At 50.1% G+C, this 22,568-nt stretch overlaps 1 protein-coding gene across 14 annotated transcripts in view; it reads left to right on the top strand.

The window, feature by feature from the left end:
- FXYD6 (FXYD domain containing ion transport regulator 6) overlaps nucleotides 1-22,568 on the top strand; it is a 40,310-nt gene that overhangs the window by 793 nt on the left and 16,949 nt on the right. For 7 of the 14 annotated variants that reach the window (XM_011926864.1, XM_011926853.1, XM_011926861.1 and 4 more), the window contains exon 1: nucleotides 1-147. The exons of 2 other annotated variants lie outside the window; for them this stretch is intronic. Coding sequence is in view for 2 of the 12 variants with exons in the window: in XM_011926851.1 (XP_011782241.1) it covers nucleotides 7,718-7,793 (76 nt within the window). In the remaining 10 variants the exon portion in view is untranslated. Of the gene's footprint in view, nucleotides 148-7,501; nucleotides 7,794-13,440; nucleotides 13,526-18,281; nucleotides 18,358-22,568 lie in introns of those variants that run through there. 5 more of the 14 variants (XM_011926852.1, XM_011926857.1, XM_011926858.1 and 2 more) reach the window with 4 other exon arrangements.

Below are 22,568 nucleotides of genomic sequence, written 5' to 3'. Positions count from 1 at the left end.
CTCCCAGCCCGCCTGACTCCTAGGAGGAGGGGAGGCGGGAAAGCAGCTCAAGCCTCACCCACCGCCCTGCCCCCAGCCCCGCCACTCCCAGGTTCCTCGGGACTCGGCGGGTCCTCCTGGGAGTCTCGGAGGGGACCGGCTGCGCAGGTAGGCGGCTGGGGAGGTGGGCAAAGTTGGCTCCTTTTTCCGAGGAGGAGCGAGGCTCCTTGGGGACCGATCTCTGGAGCGCCGGGAGCGCAAGGTTTCGCTTGTTCAGTGGGTGTGTGCGGACCTCCTCGGTCAGCAGCGCCGCGGTGCCCGCCTGGGCAGCGGGAAACCGGGCTGGGGATGTAAACAAGGAGATCGGCGTCGGAAGAGAGAGCAGCCTCTAGGAGAGGCAGGCTGTGGCGCTGGGGGTGACGCTGGTGGCTGGGAACTGCTCTCGATGCTGCCTTGAGCTTGGGGTCAGGGTTTTCAGGAGAAGGGGAAAGGGCTGCGCCCACCCTTTTATCCATGAGGAGTTTTCCCTTTGTTACTTGGAAGCTGTGGACACTTGGGGGAGCTTGGGGAATTACGGACGAGAGCGTATGGCTGGGTGTGAGTGTGGACACATGAGCGACACAAAATGGAACTTGCTGGTTTGGTGCTTGGGGAAGGTGGGGCTGGGCAGTGGGCACTGGATGGGGGCGCAGGGAAAGAAGGATTCTAGAGCTCGAGGATTCATAAGAGTGCATCGTTTTTTTTCCCTCCTTCTTGTCTATGCATCCAATCCTGTTTCCTCTCCGGGGGGCCCTGGGGTCCCCCACTGCCCCCTTTCCCCAGCAGGGCTGGCCCTGGCAAAGCCTCCGCTATTGTGTCTCCCGGGCTTCCGTGGAGAGTTGGGTGTGCAGCCTGGGGCTTCCAGCGCTGGCTTCTGGCTCTTACAAGTGGTGGCTGGTAGAGGAGGCACCCGTGGGTGGGAGCTGGGAGCAGCCTCGCTGGAATCATGGGCCTGCCTCGTCACCTGCTGCAAGCCTGCACGCTCACGGGACCGTGGCTACTGGAGGCTTCTCCCCACCAGTGTGCCCTCTGCCCACTTCCTTTGTCTCCGTGGCTTCGTGCTCTCTGGCTGGGCTAGGATTTCCAGCTTTGAATATGGATCAGTGGGCATCTTAGGCCCTCTCTGAAAGGAGCCCCCACTGGGGATCCAGCCACCCTCATATTATGGATGTGTATGTCTATGTCCGCAACTTAGCCTTTTGCACATGACTTGCCTGGTGGTTGCTATGGAAACTCCTCCATTTCTCAGCCTCCCTCTTTCTCCTGCCCATTCCTCACCTCCATATCTCCTCCCCTCCCCCCAATATGGTTGCCTAGATACTGGTTATCCCTGGCTAGGAGACCTAGATATCTGGCTCCTACACCCAATTGCAGTGGCCCCTTACTCACACCACCCACTTCACACACACTGCACATCACCAACACCACAAACACATACAGACATATACCACACTACGCAATCAACACACCCTCACACTCACACCACACATACACATACATCATACCTATACACACATACACACCAAACACACCGCATATATACCACACCACCACACACCAGCTCCAATGCTACACTGACACCCGACACTAGCACTGTGCATGCACACACGCACACACGCACACACACGCACACACACAGTACATCTACATAAGTCTCAGGCTGGGCTGCAGCAGGGGAGAGAGAGGGCAGTTTCCTTCCTTATCCAGCCACCTCCCTAGGGGTGTAGAGGGGAAAATGTGGAGTCTCAGGAAGCCCAGAAGGAAAACCCTAACATCCCCCTAGGAACCCTGCTGCAGAAGAAGGTGGAGGAAAAGGCACTGCCAGATTCCCTCAAAAGAGGAGCCCCTTCCCTCAACCTGGAAGGGAAGGTTGGATAAAGATTGGGTGCAGCCCTTTTCCCTCCTCCTCAAAGCCCTAGTCTGGAGCTCCAGGTGTTAACGAGAGCCAGACTGGGCACCAACCAGAATTTCAATCTCTTCACTGCGGCTGCTCTCTTCCCTGACCCAGAGAAAGCCTGAGGCTCTGGGAGTCATCCTCACCAGCAGAGGATCAGGCCAGCGCTGGGACCATCGGAGGCTCTGAGCCCCCACAAAGGAGAGAAGGAAAAGTAGTTACTGTTCCAGGAAAGCTGAAGAGGCCAGACCAGGGAGGTAGGAAGGGGAGGGAAACCAGAAAGAGGGAAGGAGAGGGGCCACAGGAGTCAATAAAGTGAAAGTTAGGGCTACCCACCGTTGCCTGGGGTTCAGGCCACCCTCTCTTCCTGGCACGTTTTCCTGCTTCCTGCTTGGCTCCTCCAACCAAATCTGTGCATCTAGGAGAGGAAGCGGGTGTGCAAAGGGCTCTAGGCTTGCCAGGGTTCTCCCAAGATGTGTGGCTTCTACAGTTGTTGCAAGGTAGGTTCCTGGGGGAAGAATTTCCTTCCTGGCTTCCACTGGATCTTCAGACTGACCTTATGACCCATTTCATTCAATCATTCAAGGAACTGTTTTAAGTGTCTACTATGTATTAATTGCTGGGGACATAAAGGTGAGGAGGGAGACACAGTTCCTGACGTTGGAATCATAGGTTTCTCAGAGCCGGAAGAGGCCTTGAGGGAGCATCCAGTCAGAACACAGTGGGGGAAACTGAGGCTCAGCAGTCACATGGCCAGTAGCAGCTGAGGCCTTCTAACTCCTCAGCCAGGATTTTGGTCTTCACACTGGCTATCCTGCATCCCTTGCTTTCTTTACTCAGTCACCATCAGAGATGGTGGGTTGATGGAGCCCTTTGGAGGGAGAGCCTTTGGTGACTGCGACGCCCTTCCAAAGTGAGGGTCCCCTAGTGGGCGGGGACAACTGGGGAGCCTGCTTCACTATGTTTTCTTGGAAGGCGAAGCTGGAAGGTGTGGCAAGGAGAGTGGGGAGAAGGGGCAGTTTCCTAGACTCTGGCAATTCCCCGACAGCCTTGGGGGAGTCAGCCCACCAAGATCTCCCCTAAATAAGAGCACCTCCTCTCTTCCTGCCAACCTTGTTGGACTTAGTCAGCTGCTATCTGGATGGCAGACTATGCCAGGCAGCCCCCCAAGACTCACCTGCAAACAAATCAGCTTCTGAGCACCCTGGAGGAAGCAAACCAGTCATGAAAGGCACAGCTTCAAGGAGGCAGGGAGCCTGAAGTGGAAAGGCCAGATTCTAGCCCCAGCTCTGCCCCTGAGTTTCCACGCTACTGAAAGGCAAATGCATTCATCGCACAAATACCCCTTTGGATGCAAACTGGGCTTCTAGTGAAATCCAGAAATGGCTTAGACTGCTCTGCAGCAACTGAAAGCCTTTCGCATTTTAGACCTTTGTTTCCGCTTCTGTCAATAGTGGGGTTTAGATTCATGATTTTCCCAGGCGTGTCTTCCTCTAAATTTGTGTGGATTATACAGTTTTGAAAGAGATCCGTTTTTCTCTCCAGGTACCAAATAGTACTCATTTCACAATACAGGGCTGCAGCTGAGCTGAGCAGGAAGGGGCTGGGCTCATGTTACCCTGGAGAAAGCCCCCTTTTCACCCAGTGTGGTGGAAGGTGACCAAGAAGCTGAAACCAAATTTTTTTCTTTATGGCCAAGGGATCTGGCTTCTCCTGGACGCTGTGGTCTACCTGGCCTTTTCTAGCAGGCTGCACACTGGGTGGGGTCTTTAAAGAGTTGTTCTCTGGAGAGGACAACTGGAGAGGACAGGGCTGTCATTTTGGTGGTCCAAGAAATCTTCTCCAGGGAGAACCCCTGGCCAGCTGGAGTGTTGCAACGAGAGGGGCCGGTCGGGAACACAGTGCTCTGACGCTGTCCCTGATGAGAGGCAGGACATCTCTGGCCGAAACAAAAGCATGGGACCAATTTGGCAACATCATCTCTGCTCCAGAATCGGGGGAGGGAGAGGCCCTGACCTGGGAAGGGATGAAGCCAGTTTGGAGGCTGCACAGGAACGTGTTTGTTACAAAGATGTGGGAGGGAGCACACAGCCTGGGAAGGGGCTGGGGCCCCACGGACCAGGCTGGAGCCATGAGAATAGGGCTGCTCCAGCTCAGAATATGTGATGTGGGCAGAGAGGGCCAAGGATGAAGGGATGTAGTTAGAATGACAGTGACCCCCCACACAGCTGGAGGACAATGCCAGGCCCGTACTGAGAGACCAGAGGCTAAGGTTTCAAACTCTTCCATTCACCCTTTTAATAAATGTTCCCTCACAGGTCAGGCAGGCCCTGTGGGCTTCTGAGGTTTCTCCTTCCCTGGAGCCTTCCTGCTCAGGTAGATCAACCGGCTTATCCTGTTCCTTCTCTCCCACTGCCCACCTCACGTCCACCTCTTACCAGGAGGCTCTGCGACCTTCCTCTATAAGAAGAGCCCCTTCATGCAATCACGGGTGCACTTATGCTCACACACACTTTCCCTTCCTCACACATACATAATCTCCCACACCCGACAGGGAGGCAGGGGCTCGCACGTTCCCACACGCCCTCTCTCTTCGCCCAAAGAGCTGCAGTCTCTCAGACCATGGTGATGGCCTCTGAACGTCCACCCTCTCAGCCCGCTCCATTTTACCTGCTGATATTACAGCTCAGGTCCAGGTTTGCCACTCCTCTGCTCAAAAACCTCCCCAGGCTCGACTGTGCCTATTAATAAGCACAGGTACATGGTGCGGGCACTCCAGGCTCAGCGTGACCTGGCTGCAGCCACCTCTGCAGGCACCTTCTCCAGATGGTCATCCAAAGCCTGGTACTGTCTCACCCTCTGCCTGAGCTCAGGCCCTTGCTGGAATGTGCCGAGTAGAGGGTGGCAGTCTTTGTAGACACACAAACTTGGATTCTAACCTGGATTCTGATGCTTCCTAGATTTCTTCACTTTCCTAAGCCTCAGTTTCCTTACCTGTCAAATGAGTGTGAGGACAGTATGAGGTGAGTTGTGCACAGGGCTCAGCATTCTGCCTAGCACAGAGTAAACACTCAGGAGATATCAGCTGCTGTAGTGACGGTAGTAATGACACATTGCTAGGATTATTCGAATGGCATTGTTATTGTGATATCATCCTTCGCGGCTCCTCCCGTGTTGATTCTTTCAGGTAATTCTTCCATATTCCCAATAAACAGGCATTAAAATTCCCAATAAACATAATCCTCCTATATCGTGAATGTCCTGTTAGTTCTTCCTTGAGAGCAGGTACCTGCATTTTAGCTGTGGATGGACATGCCCTGCCCCCCACCCCTCGCACTCCACTGCACCTCCTCTCAATGGCAGATCTGTTCTCCCCACAGTGCCTGGCACAATGTCAGACACATGGAGAAAGCCCAGTGAGCAGCATGTATGCTGTGACACGCTTGAGGAAGAGTCCTCACCACCAGGAGGTGTGGACACCCGGTTGCCCTTCCCGGCTGTCTCCCACGCCCCGGTGCACACCATGCGTTCCCAAGATGCACATCCCTTTGTTACCAAGTGTCATTTCAGCCTCCCAGTTGCTTTGCTAGAGTCTAGAAACTAAGAATTTGACCCCATCTGAGGTCTGAGAGATGCTTAAAAGCTGAAGTCAAAGGAGAGAGGCTGATTCATCACAGCATTTTGATAGTTGGGATTTGACAGAGGCCCAGAGATTAGAAATGAGGCAATGGAGGATGGAGGATACCGAGAAAGTTTTAAATGCCTGAAAAATTCCCTACAGATCCTTTGGTTGTTCTGAGCTTAGGATGGATTCGACATAAAGGGATAATGATGCTGAAGCGTCCATTCATTCACACATCAACATTTATTGAGTGGCTGCTGTGCTCAGTGCTGGGGATCCAGAGATGGCCAGGGTGTGCCTGTGCTCCCAGGGAGCTGTGGTGTGATGGGGACATACACTGGTGACAGCCCTACGTGGGAAGGGATGTGGGCCTTGGCTCTCTGGGGATGAGGATGCACTAGGGGGAGGGAGGGGAGAATGTGTTTCTTGCAACAGAGACAGAGTCAGGTCAACAGACCCCTCCTCCAAAGACAGAGTCAGGTCAATGGCCCCCTCCTCTAAAAGTAGGGCACGTTTCTGGGTATCCAGGCCCGTGGGTTAGGGTTCATCTTCTTGCCACTTCTACCCCTAAAAGGGAGACAATATGAAATTGTACAAAGTGCCCTGTAGGCTGAAACATGCAGGCCAGAGCTGTTCTTCTAAAGAGGTAGGCAGAGAGAGCAAAGGGGGCTGCCTGGTGCTGTGGCCTGGCTGTGGGCAGGGTGGTGTGGGCCTGGCTTCTGGGTTCCTGGCCCTGGCAGCTGCTCTGGGTTTCTGTGTCTGCTGCTGGGACTGCTGTCTGTCCTGTCTTGAATGGGCCTTTGTCAGCAGGTGTGTGGGGGAGGTGATCCCATCCTGGCCTGACGCCATCACGCCCTGCTGGGGCCCCAGCCTGTGGATTCTGTGCAATACCACTCGCCATTCAGACTCTCTGGAGCCAGACCGAGATTTCCTGGGGAGCCAGAGGGGCCTCAGCCCCTGTGCTGGCCGGCAGGAGGCCTGAATCCCACTCTGACTCCCTCTGGACAAGGCACGGCATTGGCCTGTGCCTGAGTTGGCCTCGCAGTACTGTTCTGTGTGCCTGCTTCTGAGGGCTGTTGTGAGAAGTCCATGGGTGATGGCTGGGATGCCACAGTGTCACGGTTGTCAGTGACGGTGAGGTGACATCAAGACCTGGGAAGGGAACTGGGGCCCCAGGGACCAGGCTGGGGCCATGAGAATGGGACTGCCCCAGTTCAGAATATCTGATGTGGGCAGAGAGGGCCAAGGATGAGGGGATGTGGTTGGAATGACAGTGACCCGCGTGCAGTTGGAGGACAAAGCCAGACCCTCACTGAGAGACCAGAGGCTAAGGTCTCTGTCTCCACCATGCCTCTGCTCGTGGTCCAGCTTGGGATCTTTCCAGGGAGACTTCCAGAAAACAGGCCTGGGTTTGTGATTTGTGAATTCTGTTTCTGTTTCTAAGGAAGAGGTCTCATTTCTTTTCACCGTCAGTTATTTTCTCTCTCTCTCTCCTTCTTCCTCTGTCCAAGTTTCTCTTCCCTAGAAGGAACTTCATGTTTTCATGTTAACGATAAAGGTGCCTCCAGGTTAAAGTAAGTCCCCTGCTATATGACAAAGAGAGTTTTGCCTCCACCCTGTGCAGCTGGGCTGGGTTGGGTCTGGGCCGGTTGAGTCCAGGGGACCTGACAACTCGGCCTTGGTGCCCTAGCGGTGGGAGTGTCCCTCTTCCAAGAAAGAGGGATGGAGGGGCAGCATTCCAGCCATTGGGCTACTGAAGGCGCCGGACAGGAGAGGGAAAGGCCACCCTGGGAGGTGTCAGCCACAGTGATGCGCCGGGCGGAGGTGCACTGTCCTGCTCCTAGACTGTCCGGCTGCCTTCCTGGCAGCTTGGGGAATTCAGCAGTGTCTGCAGCCTCCTTGAGCCCTGGACTGCTGGAATTTCACCACCCTCTGCTCTGTCTTTTCCTTTGCTGGGCTCTGAGTCCAGTCTCCTCGTGGCTCCTCTCTGGAACCTTGCTGACTGGGTGGGGACAGGCAATCACTTCAAGTTAGGTGATTTAACAATAATTGATGCTTAATTGTTTATTTGATGGGCATTTAAAATGCAGATTGAGGGAACGGGGTGCATTTTCCACTGATGGATCTGTGGCCTCTGGTCGACCCGAAGCACTTGTTTTAAAAGGCAGCTTAAAAAGCCCTTGATGGTTGTTTGTTTGCTCGGTGGCTCTGAACCAGAGAAGCCCAACTCCTGTTACAGATTCATCAAACGCCGGGAAAGCGAGCAGGCGCCTTGTGCTGGGATGAGGTTGAGGATTGCTTTTGTTTTTAACTGAATTTTTGAATTTTTGTTATTTATCTAAGAATAGACTATCTTTTTAGAACAGTTAGATTTACAGAAAACTTGGGCAGATCGTATGAGTTCCAATTTTCTCCCCTGGCATGCAGTTTCTGCTATTACTACCATCTTACATTAGGGTGGTATATTTGTTACAATTAATGAACCAATATTGGTACAATAATATTGACTACCATTGACATTTTATTAAAATGTTGTTCGTTTGCACCTTATGTCCTTTTTCTGTTCTAGGATCCCATCCAGGATACCACACTCCATTGCGTTGTGCCTCTTTAGGTGCCTCTGGGTCGTGACCGTTTCTCAGGCTTCCCTTGTTTTTGATGACTTTGACAGTTCTGAGGGTCACCCGTCAGGTGTATTGTAGGATGCGGCCGTGTTGGGATTTGTCCGACGTTCTCCTCATGATTAGACTGGAGTGATGGGTTTTAGGGAGGAAGATCACAGAGAGAAAGTGCCGTTTTCATCAGATCACACCAAGATGATACAATCAGCATGATTCATTGCTGTTGACGTTGACGGGACTGGGTTTTCCATCCCTTTCATGCCCCCTACGCAGCACAGTTTCAAGGCCTGGTGATTGGAGCTGTGTTCTCTTCGCTCCATACCAATCCATCAGCCAGCACTTTCGGCCGCCCTCACCATCCCGGGTGAGGACAGATCATGGGGTAACACAGAGACTTTTCCGATGGGAGAATCTTAATGAAGCGAGCATGAGACAGAATATGCTATGTGCCAAATTAGTGCCAACAGCAGGCAACAGGCGCTCTTGGAGTCTGGAGAAAGGGGTCTATGTGGAGTGGCAGCTGGACAAAGATAGCATTTATTAACCTTGGCTGCACATCAGAATGAGTGGGGGAGATTCTCAAAATTACCGATGCCTTGGCTACACCGCCTGGGTTTAGAGCTGAGCGTGGTTGAGTTGGTTTCCAGGCATCTTTTTTCTTTTCTTTCTTTCTTTCTTTTTTTTTTTCTTTCTGAAGCTCTTCAACCAGGGTTGAGAACTGGAATAAACAAGGAAGGGAAGGGTATTTAAATAGAAGGAACAGAATATACAAAGGCACGCAGTTAGAGACACACATGGCAGAAGATGGAAAGTAGACCATCTTAGCTGAAAATAATGAGAAGATACTGGAGGGATAGAAGAGAGGTACACTTAGAGGTTTTCATATGCCATAAAGAAGTTTGGATTCTAAAAAACTAAATAGGACATAGAGGCACCACTGAATGCCTTTGAGTCTGGGAGGGAGGTATTCAGAATACACTTTAGAAAGGTTAGTCCTGCAGTAATCAGTGTCCAGGACAGAGGGGAAGGAGGAGGTTAAAGATGGGTCCAGCTACTGCACTATTAGGTAAGTTACCTGGAGGAGTGATGGAAAGGAAGTTCTGATTAGAGAGATATTGCAAGTGCAAGCATGGCTAGGACTTTGCCACAGATGCAGTGTGGAGATGGGGAAGGAGACAGGAACCCCTGGAAACTTGGTGAGTCCGTAAGCTCTGTCAGGCAGGGAGGCAGGGACTGTGTCTGTCTTGCTCACTGCAGTGCTCTCAGTGTTGAGTGAAGTGCCTGGAAAACATTAGGCCATCAATAAATATTTGTTAACTTGGTTACTGGAAGGATAAGGGTGCCATTGTTTCCAAAATTACACCTTGTTCCAAAAGTACTCTCTTTCTCCCCCAGTTTCTCCACCTAAATGCAGGCAAATTTCTCTGCTGTGGAAAGCAATCTGATTAAATAACTCAGACTAAGATATAAATGACTGTTAGGATTGGGAGTATTTCTCTTGTAGTGATGTCGTGACATTTAAACGTCTCTCCTAGGGAAGAATTGTTGTGGAGGCAGATACATTTTTGAGTAGGGGTGGCCTTTATTTCGATTCTACACCCTCATCTAATTCTGAGCCATACCAGGAAAAAACGTGATCTGCAGCTTTGCAGCCCACTGGTGAAAGGCTGCCGGCTAGTAGTTCTGTTGGCATCCACCGTGAGCTGAGCTCCAGTGGACAGGATAGCCTGCAACTGGTCTGGGACTCCATCCAGTGCTCAGCATAAATGCACTGGTATTGTGCTAGGCAAAGTGCAGCAGGGAACCCAGCAGCTGTGAGATGGACAGAGGCTGAGAGGGACACAGGAGTGTGCTGATGCCAAAGCTCAGCTGGGAGTGATGGGCATCACTGGGAACAGCTGGGATCCAACAATGGGTAGCAGACTTGCCACGACCTCTCCTCTTAACAGGCCCCAGGGTCCCAGCCTTACCCCAACCTCAGTCATAGTCAGTAGAACAGAGTTGGGCAAGAAAATGTGAAAAGGGGGGAAAAGGGGATAATGCATGCCAAAGTTTGAAAAGCTGTATTTTGGGTTATTCTGGCCTGGGTAAGAACACCCTCATCAAGTAAGCCCAGCTTGGTCAGGAGTTAGGCTCGACTTTTTTTTTCCCATCACCTATACCCATTTTTCCCCCCAGCTTTTTTTTTAGTATGGTAAAATACACATAACATAAAACGTACTATCATTTTTAAGTGTACATTTCAGCGGCGAGGCAAGTATATCTATATTGTTGTGGAACCATCACCACCATCCATCTCCAGAACTCCCCACCTCTTGTGAAACTGAAACTCCATACCCATTAAACACTCACTCCCCATTTCCCCCTTCTGGGAGCCCCTGGCAACCACCATTCTCCTTTTTGTCTCTGATTTTGATTACTCTAGTGCCTCAAAAAAGTGGAATCATACAGTACTTGTCCTGTGACTGGCTTATTTCACTTAGCATCATGTCCTCAAGGTTCATCCATGTTGTAGCTGGAACTAATAAGGATGTGGAAAGATGCTCAGCCCCACCACAGGCACTCTTTTTTTTGTTTTTTTGTTTTTTTTTTTTTTGAGATGGAGTCTTGTTCTGTCGCCCAGGCTGGAGTGCAATGGCACGATCTCACTGCAACCTCCACCACCCGGGTTCAAGCGGTTCTCTTGCCTCAGCCTCCTAGGTAGCTGGAACTACAGGCACACACCACCACGCCCGGCTAATTTTTAGTATTTTAGTAGAGATGGAGTTTCACCATGTTGGCCAGACTAGTCTCGAACTCCTGACCTCAGTTGATCCACCTGCTTCGGCCTCCCAAAGTGCTGGGATTACAGGCGTGACCCACCGTGCCTGGCCAGGATGCTCAGTCTCACCACAGTCACTCTTACGTTCCTCCTCAGCCTCTGTTCATCTCACAGCTGCTGGGCACAAGATTCATCCATGTGTCAGAATTTCCTTCCTTTTTAAGGTTGAAGAATATTCCTCTATGTGTATATACCACCTTTTGCTTATCCATGACTCCACCAATGAACACCTGGGTTGCTTCTGTGTTTTAGCTATTGTGAATAATGCTGTTGTGAACATGGGTTTACAAATATCTCTTCAAGGCTCTATTTCCAGTTCTTTTGGGTATACATCCAGAGGTGGAATTGCTGTATCATATGGGAATTCTATTTTTAATGTTTTAAGGAACCACTCTACCATTTTCCACAGTAGCTATGCCATCTTACATTCCTAGCAACAGTGCACAACGGTTCCAATTTCGCCACATCCTCACCAACACTTGTTATTTTCTTTCTTTCTTTTTTTTATAGTAGCTATCCTAACGGATGTGAGGTGGTATCTCATTGTAGTTTTGATTTGCATTTTCATAATTATTATTGAGGTTAAGCATCATTTCATGTGCTTATTGGCCATTTGTGTATCTTCTTTGGAGAAGTGTTAGTTCAAGTTATTTGCTCATTTTTGAATTGGATTGTTTGCTTTTTTTGTTGTTGCGTTTTAGGAGGTCTCTATTAATTCCTTGTCAGATGTATGATTTGAAAATATTTCCTTCCACTCTGTGCTATTTTTACTCTGTTGATTGTGTCTTCTGATGCACAACATTTTTACGTTTTTATAAAGTCCAATTTTTCGGCCAGGCGCGGTGGCTCTTGCCTGTAATCCCAGCACTTTGGGAGGCTGAGGCTGGCAGATCACGAGGTCAGGAGTTCAAGACCAGCCTGACCCACATAGAGAAAACCCTGTCTCTACTGAAAATACAAAAATTAGCTGGGTGTGGTCGCGGAAGCCTGTAATCCCAGCTACTCGGGACGCTGAGGCAGGAGAATTGCTTGAACCCCTGAGGTGAAGGTTGCAGTGAGCTGAGATTAAGCCATTGCACTCCAGTATAGGCAACAAGGTGAGACTCCATCTCAAAAAACAAAAAAAAAGTCCAATTTGTATTTTTTTTTGTTTTGTTGGCTGTGCCTTTGTTGTCATATTTAAGATACCATTGCCAGATCCAATATCATAAAGCTTTTGCTGTGTTTTTTTCGAAGAGTTTTAAGTTTTAGGTTTTACGCGTAGGTCATGGATCCAGTTAGGTTAAATTTTGTGTATGGTGTTGAGTAAGGGTCTACCTTTATTCTTTTGCATGTATGCATCTGGTTTTCCTGGCACTTACTTGTTGAAAAGACTGTCTTTTCCCCATTGAATGGTCTTGGCACCCAAGTCAAAAATCTTTTGACCACATATGTGAGGGTTATTTCTGGGTATATATGTCTGTTCTTATGTCACACCCTGTTTTGATACTGTAGCCTTGTAGTAAAATTTGAAATCAGGAAGCTTGAGTCCTTCACCTTTGTTCTTTTTCAGGATTTTTTTGGCTATCCAGGGTCTCTTGAGATTCCATATGGATTTTAGCACAGATTTTTCCATTTCTACAAAAAAAGTCATCGGGATTTTGATAGGGATTGCATTAAATCTATAGATCATTTTGGATAGTATTAATTTCTTTAAAATATTAGATCTTTAAATCTACAAACATGGACTATTTTTTCCATTTATTTACATCTTCTTTAATTTATTTGAGAAATGTTTCTATTGCATGAGTTTCTCACGTTCTTGGTTAATTTCTAAATATGTTATTCCTTTTGATATTATGATATGGAATTGTTTTTTAGTTTTCTCTTCAGATTTTTTACTGTTAATGTATAGAAATGCAATTGTTTTTTGTGTGTTGACCTTGTGTCCTGCTGCATTGCAGAGTTTATTAGTTCTTACAGTTTTTATGTGTGATCTTTAGGGTTTTCTATGTATAAGATGATACCATCTGTGAACAGAGATCATTTTACTTCTTCCTTTCCAATTTGGATGCCTTTTACTTATTTGTTTATTTTGCATAGTTGCTTTGGCTAGGACTTTCAATACTGTGTTAAATAGAAATGGTGAAAGTGGGCATTCTTGCCTTCTTCCTGATGTTAGAGGAAAAGCTTTAAGGCTTTCACCATTGAGTGTGATGTTTGCTGTGGTTTTTTTTTCTTCTTTTTTTTAACTTATGACTTGTATTATGTTGAGGTAGTTTCCTTCTATTCCTAATTTGTTGAATGTTTTCCTCATGGGAGGATGCTGATGTCAAATGCTTTTTCTGCATCAGTTGAGATGATTGTGTGTTTTTTTTTTCCCTCCGTTTTGCTAATGTGGTATATTATATTGATTGATTTTCATATGTTAAACCATCTTTGCATTCCAGGAATAAATTGGGGCCTCCGATTTTATTTCCCTTAGTCCCTGCCCATTTCCACATGTGCCAGGGAGGCAGCAAGGAAGAGTGGAAGGTGTGTAGCACCAGCAGAATTAGTGACAGTTCCAGGTATGCTTTTGTTAGCTGTTGGGCCTTGGGCAATAGCGTAAGCCTGAGCCTCTCTTTTTCTAATCTGTAACGTGGCAGTAATAACCAACATCCCATGGAGTTGTGATGTTTCTTTGAGCTAATGCTTGTCATGTTGTCTGGTGAATAAGGTGTTTTATAAATCATTGGTGATATTAACACTATCACACCATTGTCATCATCATCGTCCTCCTCCTCATCATCATCCCCTTTGACCAATGTGGGCAGGGAACAGGAATATGCAACATGTAAGACACAGCAACTCCCCTTTCTGTTTGACAGTCACAGATACACTGAAGGGCCCAGGGCTGAGGAACAAGAGTCCCTATCTTGATACATCTTGCTGTGACCTCCTCAACCCAAGCAGAGTAACAAGGCCATCTTAGGAACAGCACTTTGGTTTTGCAGGAGTCCATTTGGCCCTGCCTGTGTGTGTCAGGGCCCAGCCCTTCTAGAGAGATACCCTGAAGGGGCCCTTTGTGGGAGGCAGTGACTTCTCCTTGAATGACCTTGGTGAAGGAAGAAGATTGGGCATGGTGACCAGAGGAGGTGGCTGAAGACCCTGTGGGCTGGGCCTTGGTCTGGGATAGCCGCAGGCTCCTGGTCTCTGTCCAGCAGAGACACTGTGTCTTCTGGGCAGCAGCCCTGTAGCCAGGGAAGGGCGTGAGATGTTTTCTCCTAGGAACAGCAGCTGTCTGTTGACTTTGCCTTCTCAGACCCTGCCCTGGTGCATTTTCCTGTCTCTGCTTTTTGGCACATCTGTGTGAGTGGGGCACACAGGGCATGGTGGAGGCACCCAGGGCAGCCAAGGCCTCAGAGGGAGGAGGATGACGTGAGGCCTTGCTTGATGCTTCCTCCAAAGCCAATTCTCTTCTCTCAGCAGCCTCCATCTCTCCTGGCTTCACCACCTGTGTCCCTCCTTCCCATTTTCCAGCTCAGCTTCTGCAGGGACTTGGCCCCTGGGCCAGCCTCTCCCATCCCGAAGCCTCTTTCTGTCTCTTTCCTTTGCGTGCCTCTGCCACTTCTTCCGGGGCATCGCCTTTTCAGTTTCTCCTCCTCCGGGCTTTCTCACCTCTCCTGCTGCCTCGTGTCCTCTGTCTGTCTTGCTTCTGTGTCTCTCATGGGGGCACCCTCAGTTTGGGCCTGGGAAGATGTGTCCCTTGCTTCAGCTGTCCCAGCCAGATGTATCCTCCCTGGGCCACCTGTCTACAGCTCTGGATGACATAGGCTGTTTGTCTTGAGGCAGGAAAAGACAGTGGCCGGGAGCTGGTGTCAGGTGTGGGCCAAGGCCCCTCCACACCCTGTGACTGCATGAGGACCCAGGAGCCTTCCAGTGGTTGGAGGACAATGTTAGGAGGAAGGAAGGGAAGGGGAGGAAGTCACTGCAGCCCTCTCCCTAGCCCCCATCTCTGTTTCTCTTTCCATTTTCCTGGAAAAGGTAGAAATGAAGGAGGAAGCCAAGGACAGAGCTGGGGAGTGATACAGTAATGATACTAACAGGTGATGCTTCTCCAGCAGTTGCTATTCCCCAGGCACTGTACCCAGCTCCATCCACAGGCTGTCTCTTTTCATTGCAAATGACAGCAACAGAACTCCTTCTAGTTTAGGTGAAGCAGGGGTATATGCAGTTTACAGAGCCATACTCAGAAAGGGCGGGACCTCTGGTTTGGGAACACTGGAGCCTGAGGCACAGCTAGGAAGCTTTCCGGGCCCCTCCTCCCTGCCTCTCTCCCCTGCCAGCTCTGTACCTGTCAGCTGCTGGCCGACTTCTCCCCCAACAGACTCCTCCTCCTCCCATCCAGCAGGACGCTGAGGTCTTTTCTGCTGTGTCTTTTAGCTACAGGGGAGGAACTGAGATTGGCAGGCTCCTGTAGACCAGCAGGGTTGGAGTAGGGGCGGAGCAGGCTCCCTTCCAAAAGGGGATGCCATTCACAGAAGAGGGGACTGATGTGGGCACAAAGACCACCTCATCCGACCCTCACTGCTCCCGAGGTGCATGCTTTTACTCCTGTCTTCCAGGTGCAGAAGCCAAGACTCTGAAAAGCCAAGTAACGCTCCCGAGATCACAGAGCCACGAGTGGCAGAGAGGATGGAGAGCTGAGTGCTCAGAGCAAGGACCCTGGAGCCAGGTTGCTTGGGATTGAATCTAGGCTCTACTACTTTCTAGCTCTGGAATTCTGGGCAGGTTACTTAACCTTTCTGGCCTCAGTCTGCCCATCTGTGTAAAGAGAATGGTCATAATAATAGCTGCTTCTTAGGACTAGGGTAGAATGAGTTATATACATAAACCATTTAGAACAACACTTGGCATGGCATGAGTACCTTATGAATGTTACATATTGTTATCAGAGTGTTTTACAGTTTACAAAGAACCTTCACACGTATTTTCTCACTTGACCTTGATCATAGCCTTGGAAAGTGGACAAGGAAATGGACTGACAGATACTGCACTGATTCTGTGCTGCCTGCACCCCATGCTCTCACCCTCGGCCTAATCAGCTGCAGGGTTCTGCAACCTGTTTTAAAAAATCCCTCACCCGAATAAACAGCTCTCTGTCCAACAAGGGAGTATCAGTGCTTTCTCAGGGGTGAGCTGGCAGGATTGTACCTTCTGCTGTCTCTCTAGCGCATGAATATGTATGAAGCTAGAGATGCTGGGAGCTTGGTTGGTAAATGTTCATCCAGAGGTGGGAGCCCCTGCGTTGTGACTCTGTGCAGAACTGGTTGGACTCTCTCGGGTAGTTGTGTCTTGCGGCCTCAGCCTGCAAGGACTGGGATGGGAATGAGAAAACAGCGTGGCAGCTACCTAGGGAAGCTGGGCCCTTCAAAGAGCCACAGTGCAGGTGGTCCCTCACGGCTCTTTGCCCCCAACTGGATGTGATCCCTCGCTGTGAGGTGGGGCCCGAGGGCTGGAGTTTGGGGCTGGCTCTGGGATCGAAGGAAACCCACTCATAGCAGAAAAGTTCCCTGCCCTCCACCAACAGCCAGGCAGATAGAGCAGGGCTGAAGTCCAGAATCCTGCACTTATCCTCCAGGGCACCTCTCTTTCCCTGCCTCAGTTTCTTTCCCTGTAAAATGCGTTTGACGATAACAAAAGACCTTTGGCAGACGTGAAGCCCAACTCCTCACTCTCTCACACAGCAGAGCAAGCAGGTGATGAGAACAGGCCTTTCCCATGACCCCAGCTGTGCGTGAGGGTGAGCTTGGTGCAGGTGGCTATTGCCGTAGCATGGATCTGAGTAGTGTATGACCAGACTAAGGATGAAAACAGGGAAGCCCCGGACTAAAAATTATCACAGACAGACTGGTCAGATGTACTGGGAGAGAGGTGGAATCTTTCTATTCCTAAGACCTTAGCAAGTCTCACTGGGAGGAAAATATGGGGCGGGCAGTCTGATTGATTTGTGCTAAGCAAGAGCTTTTGGAGATAAGGGACTGGCTCCGAAGGCTGTTTAAGGCCTCCTTAGGTCTTGGATTTCATGAAAGGGCCACAGGTGCACATTATCAGTGTGCATATACCATCGGGTTATGTTTAAGGATGAAGTGAGAATAAATATTTAAATCACTAAGAATAGTGCCTGGCCTGTATCGTTTGTCGTGATTGTAATTATTACCTCTTGTATCCAGTACAGACCCCCAGACTGGGCCTCAAGTGTGGATTTTCATCTCAGAATTTTTGGTTCCTCTTAGTTTCTTCTGTGGCATCCGTAGAAGGGCTCCTATGATGCAGGCGGACCTCTGTGTCCAGCCTTCAGGTTCAAGGCCGCTGCCTTGGGAGTATGCAGTGTGAGTCAGAGGAGGGCTTTGTAAAGGCACAAGGAGCTCCAACCCTGGACCTCCCTCCTCAGGGGATTCACATTCACCACCCACTGGCTCCACAGTGTCCTGCCAAACTGGGTGTGGCTGGACCTGGGGTCCGGACACACTGGCTTGGGGCGGGAGCCTTGCACAGTGCTAGGAGGCAGGAGCTGTATCTCGTAGCCCCATGAGCAAACGGACTTTTGAGCAGCCTCCCAGAAGGGGTTGAAATTGATGCAGAATCGGCCGGGTGTGGTGGCTCACATCTGCAATCCCAGCACTTTGGGAGGCTGAGGTGGGCGGATCACCAGAGGTGATCACCCCGGCCAATATGGCGAAACTCCGTCTCTACTAAAAATACAAAAATTAGCTGGGTGTGGTGGCTCGCACCTGTAGTCCCAGCTACTCAGGAGGCAGGAGAATCGCGTGAGCCTGGGAGGAGGAGGTTGCAGTGAGCTGAGATCACACCACTGCACTCCAGCCTGGGACAGAGCGAGACCGTCAAAAAGAAAGAAAGAAAGAGAGAAAGAGAGAGAGAGAGAAAGAGAGAGAGAGAGAGGGAGGGAGGGAGGGAGGGAGGAAGGAAGGAAGGAAGGAAGGAACTGAAGCAGAATCGACCCTCCGTTTTACAAAAACAAAGGATGAACCTGGGCCATGGCTCTGGGTCCCTGTGGCTTGGGAACTTTGACAGGAGAGTGTTTAGGGCACAAAGTTGGGGGTGTGAGGCTGAGTGTGGCCCTTACCCCTGTTTCCAAGCTGGTGGTCACACGGGACCCAAGGTGAGGGGAGAAGGCAGCCCTGACATGGAGTGGGAGTGAGGGGTGCCGGGCTCAGCCAGAAGGGACCCTGGGAAAGTCCCCCTGGAGCTCTGCTGGACATACATCCCCTAAGTGGATGATGACTGTCCTTTTGTCCTTCATTTTCCTTTTGATCCTGCAAGAGAACTTCAGCCAGAGCATCTGAGATGGGAAGCAGAAAAAGGATGGGCAGTTTGGAGAGGAAAAGCACAGCTGTGTGTGAGTGGGGAGGTACTTTGGTTGGATGCCAAGGGCACCCGGATGCCCCAGCCTGGTTGGGAAGTAGGGAGACGCTGGAGTGGGGCTGGGGTGGGGTGCCAGGGAAGATCAAGGAGAAGAATATCCAGCCTCTCTAATACTGAGGCCTCTCTGGGATTCTTTATCATTTGTCTGAAAGCATTATGAGGCTTCAATTCCCATAAAAATAAAACACATTCCAAAGCCAAGCCAGGGGTTTGGGCATTCTCTGCTGGTTTGTACTGACCACTCCCCCAAGTCCCATTCATGAGCATGGAGAATAGAGAACTGACGGTAAGGCTGATAGAGTGCAGGCACGGCCCTTTCATGGAAACAGAGGGCTAAGGAGGCCTTAAAAAGCCTTCGGAGCCAGTCCTTTATCTGCATGAGGTCTTGCTTAGCACAAATAGATCAGACAACTCTCCCCGTTTTCCTCCCAGACAGTAAGACTTGCTAAGGTCTTAGGAATATAAAGATTCCTGGGCCGGTTGTGGTGGCTCATGCCTGTAATTCCAGCACTTTGGGAGGCTGAGGTGGGCAGATCACGAGGTCAAGAGATCGAGACCATCTTGGCCAACATGGTGAAACCCCGCCTCCACTAAAAATACAAAAATTAGCTGGGTGTGGTGTCACGTGCCTGTAATCCCAGCTACTCGGGAGGCTGAGGCAGGAGAATCGCTTGAACCTGGGAGGTGGAGGTTGCAGTAAGCCAAGATCGTGCCACTGCACTCCAGCCTGGGCTACAGAGCGAGACTCCGTCTCAAAAAAAAAAAAAAAAAAAAAAAAATTCCACCTCTTTCCCAGTACATCTGACCAGTTTGTCTGTAATAACTTTCAGTCTGGGACCTCCCTGTTTTCATTCTTAGTCTGACCTTACGCAACGCAGATCCATGCTGCAGCACTAGCCACTGGCACCAAACTCACCACGTCACCCGGGGATAACGGGAAAGACCTGTTCTCATCGCCTGTTTGCTGTCCTGTGTGAGAGAGTGAGCAGTTGGGTCCCATTGCTTCCAGAAGACCCGTTCTAGACGTGATTCCATCCCTTGCCTTCCCTGAAGCCAGCACTGTCCCCTCCCATCTCCAGTCCGAGGTTGTTTTTCAATCCAAGGAGGCTGTCAGTGGCTTCCCTCCTGCCCTCTCGTGTCCCTGGCCACCCCATTCCTGCAGGGCCTCGCCTTCTTCCCTGGCTCCAGTCGGGCTGCCCCACTTCCCTTTGGCATTGCTCAGCCTTCCTTTCCTCTGTTCTTCCTGGCCGCTGCTCTGCCAGCCCTGTCCTGCCCACCTCCCAATCCCAGCACATCAAAACAGCAGTCAGGAGTGGGAGGTGTATGTTCTGAGCCCTGCCCCGCCCCTGAATAACTGGATGAATCAGATACCTCATCTCTCTTTGGGCCCCAATTTTCACAAATAAAAAGCAGGAGCCCAATCACTGTAACCGACTGTGATGAATTGTGTGATGCTAACTCCAGCTGGTAGACCTCACGTCTTGGTTATACTCAATATATACACAGTCGAATCTTTTTTTAATAGACTTCTTGGTTGCAAAGATCTAGATACGTCATAGGCTAAATCATATCCCTTCGCATATAATAATAGTCTAGGATAACCAGTTAGACTAAACTGTGGGGCCTAGGCATTCTGCGACCCCATCAAAGGCCCCATTCTGGGATGATCTGTCTGAAGTGAGACCTCATCTTTCTTTGGGGCATCCTGCTAAGACCCAGGCCCGGTGACCCCTCAGGGCTTGTCATCCGTGGGCTGAGCCTGCAGGAAGGCAAGCAGGTGGGATGCCAGGGGAGGCGAGTGAAGCTTCGGGAGCAGGGGGAGGGAGGGATGAGGATGAGATAATGAAGTTTCACTGTAATTTGGAGCCTCTGCATTTTCAAGGGAGGTTGTTTCTGAGTTATTTTCACAATGGAACTGGGTATTCTGATCTACCTCACTGCTGTGTGGAATCAAAAATAATAGAGCATGTTGCTATATCATCAACTAGTGGCTTCTCTTTCTGAGCAGTTTTTACCCAGCAATTAAGTGAAATTATGTGACTCAGTATGGGAAGATAATTGCCGGAGAAACTCTTCTGATTGCTTTCTCCCGCACATGCAGCCAGCAACCAAGCAGGAGGATCAGAGAGGAAAATTAACATGGAAGTGCTGCTGCCACCCGAAACCTCAGCTGGTTGCCAATGTGGAGATAAATGAGAGCATGGAAAGGAGAGGAAAAATGAGCGGAAATGGAATTTGTTCTCATAATACACTCTAGAGGAGGCAGCAATGTGTGATTGGTTCCATTCTCCAGAGGGGGAGAGTGATCCAAATGGTCTAGAGGGGAAGAGTTGGGCAGCAGGAGAGTGAGGCAGCCAGGGAGTCCCCCACTCCAGCAGTGATGATTTCTCAGGCCCCCTTTACCGGCGAGCCAGGTCCTCAGGCCCCCAGGCAAAGGTCCAGGGCCCAGTGCCCATGCAGCAGTGCACGCCCTGTTCCTGTGCCCTCTTCACTCACTTCAGCCTTGGATCTCCCTCCGCCAGTGACTCCTTCTTCCTCTCCTCCATCTACTCCTTGGACTCTCTCGCCCGGAACTGAGATTTATCATCGCCAAGCCTCTTATCCTCCCCACCCCAGCCAGCCTCCAGCAGCCCGGCTTCCTCCCTGGAAGGAGGGAGAAAGGAACGTGTGGTCACTGGGAGGATGGGAGGTGCGGAGGGTGGTGTATGAGACAGAAGGGAAGCCAAGCTGGGTGCAGCAGTGAGACAAAGGCATTCTGTGTGTGTACTTGGCCACTCGACTCAGGGGCAGCGCCAACAGTATCACCGATGAGATTTTTAAAAATGGGTTTAGGGCCCACCCACCAGGCCCTGAGGGGGCCCATGCTGAGGTGTGGTTGATGTAGCCCAGGCTGGGACAGCAGCTTGGAGTAGAGAATTGGTCACTTTTCAAATTTGTGACAGTATTTCTTTTCACACTGTAACTTGATCAGAAATATTTCCTTTAGAATACAAAGGCAGGTCTTAACTCTTTAGCTTGGCACTCAAGAGCCTCTGCAATCTGATTCCAACCCTCTTATCTGAGTTCTCACCACCTACCCCGTCATGCTTTACTCCAACTGGGTTGTTCACTGTTTTGGAAGGTATCTTACACTAGAAATGGCAGCTACTTGGTAGGTTGCTGTCACAGCTCCTTCACAGGCAATGCAGACATTACTGGTGGATGAAGGCCATCTCCTGTTGGACCTCATTTGGGGAAGCCACTTTGGACAGCTACTACTGAATGAAATGCCTTAAGGCTCAACTTGAACTGATCTTGAACTTGAACTGTATCTCATTTGTTATTCCTACTTCCTATTTCCCCTCTCACTGCTTTTGCTCATGCTGTCTTCTCTGCTGGAATGCTTTTCCTCTAATCTCTCCCTCCCCCATCTATCAAAATCCTACCCTGCTCTTAAGGTTCAGCTGGAATGTCAGTTCCTCCATGGAAACTTCCCTGGCTCCCTGTTGAGCTCTCTGCTCCCCTTCTCTCTGTCTTTCTGGACTATTGTTGCATGGCGTCTCTACCTCTTGGGAAGTTCTCTTCGTATTTACTGATGGATCAGAGCCCTTTGCCGCCAAATCCTACCTCTCCTTGGTAGCTGAGGCTGTATCTTGTTCACCTACTTATCCTTTGCAGAGCCCATAATAGTATGGCCCTTTCTAGCAGTTCAGTGTTTACTTGTATAATGAATTTGAACCTGAGAATCAATGGAGGTGATTGTTGGGGTTTGAAAGGAAGGCACAGCAGCAACCTGAACTGCTGCCCATTGTGCCTGGTGGCCCAGAGCCGTTGACATGTGCTTTCCCTATTCCCAGGGGCAGGAGGAGCCCTATTGCCAACACCACAGGCCCTCTTCCGGCTAGAGCTGGTCAAGAAGACACTATGGGAAGCCTGGTCCATTTGTCCCTCCCTCTGTTGCCTCACATCCAATATTCACACCATGGCCCCTAAGATTTGAAGACCTTAAGGTGTTGTTTCATCTTCCACATCTTGACTCCAGTCTTGCTCCTCACTGGCTGAGCAAGGAGCAGGTGTAATTTGGAGATGGGGCTTGGGCTAGGAAGTAGCAGTAAACTGGAGAAAGAAAGAGAGAAGGAGAGAGGGAGGGAGATGTTTTACAAATAGCACATGCTCAAAACTTACTTTATTTCATACTTTGATTGA

The sequence above is a fragment of the Colobus angolensis genome, unplaced genomic scaffold, assembly GCF_000951035.1.
Source record: "Colobus angolensis palliatus isolate OR3802 unplaced genomic scaffold, Cang.pa_1.0 Scaffold7, whole genome shotgun sequence".
Taxonomy (NCBI): Eukaryota; Metazoa; Chordata; class Mammalia; order Primates; family Cercopithecidae; genus Colobus; species Colobus angolensis.
Note: the sequence above shows the minus strand (reverse complement) of the source record. Positions and strands in the feature narration are given on the sequence as shown.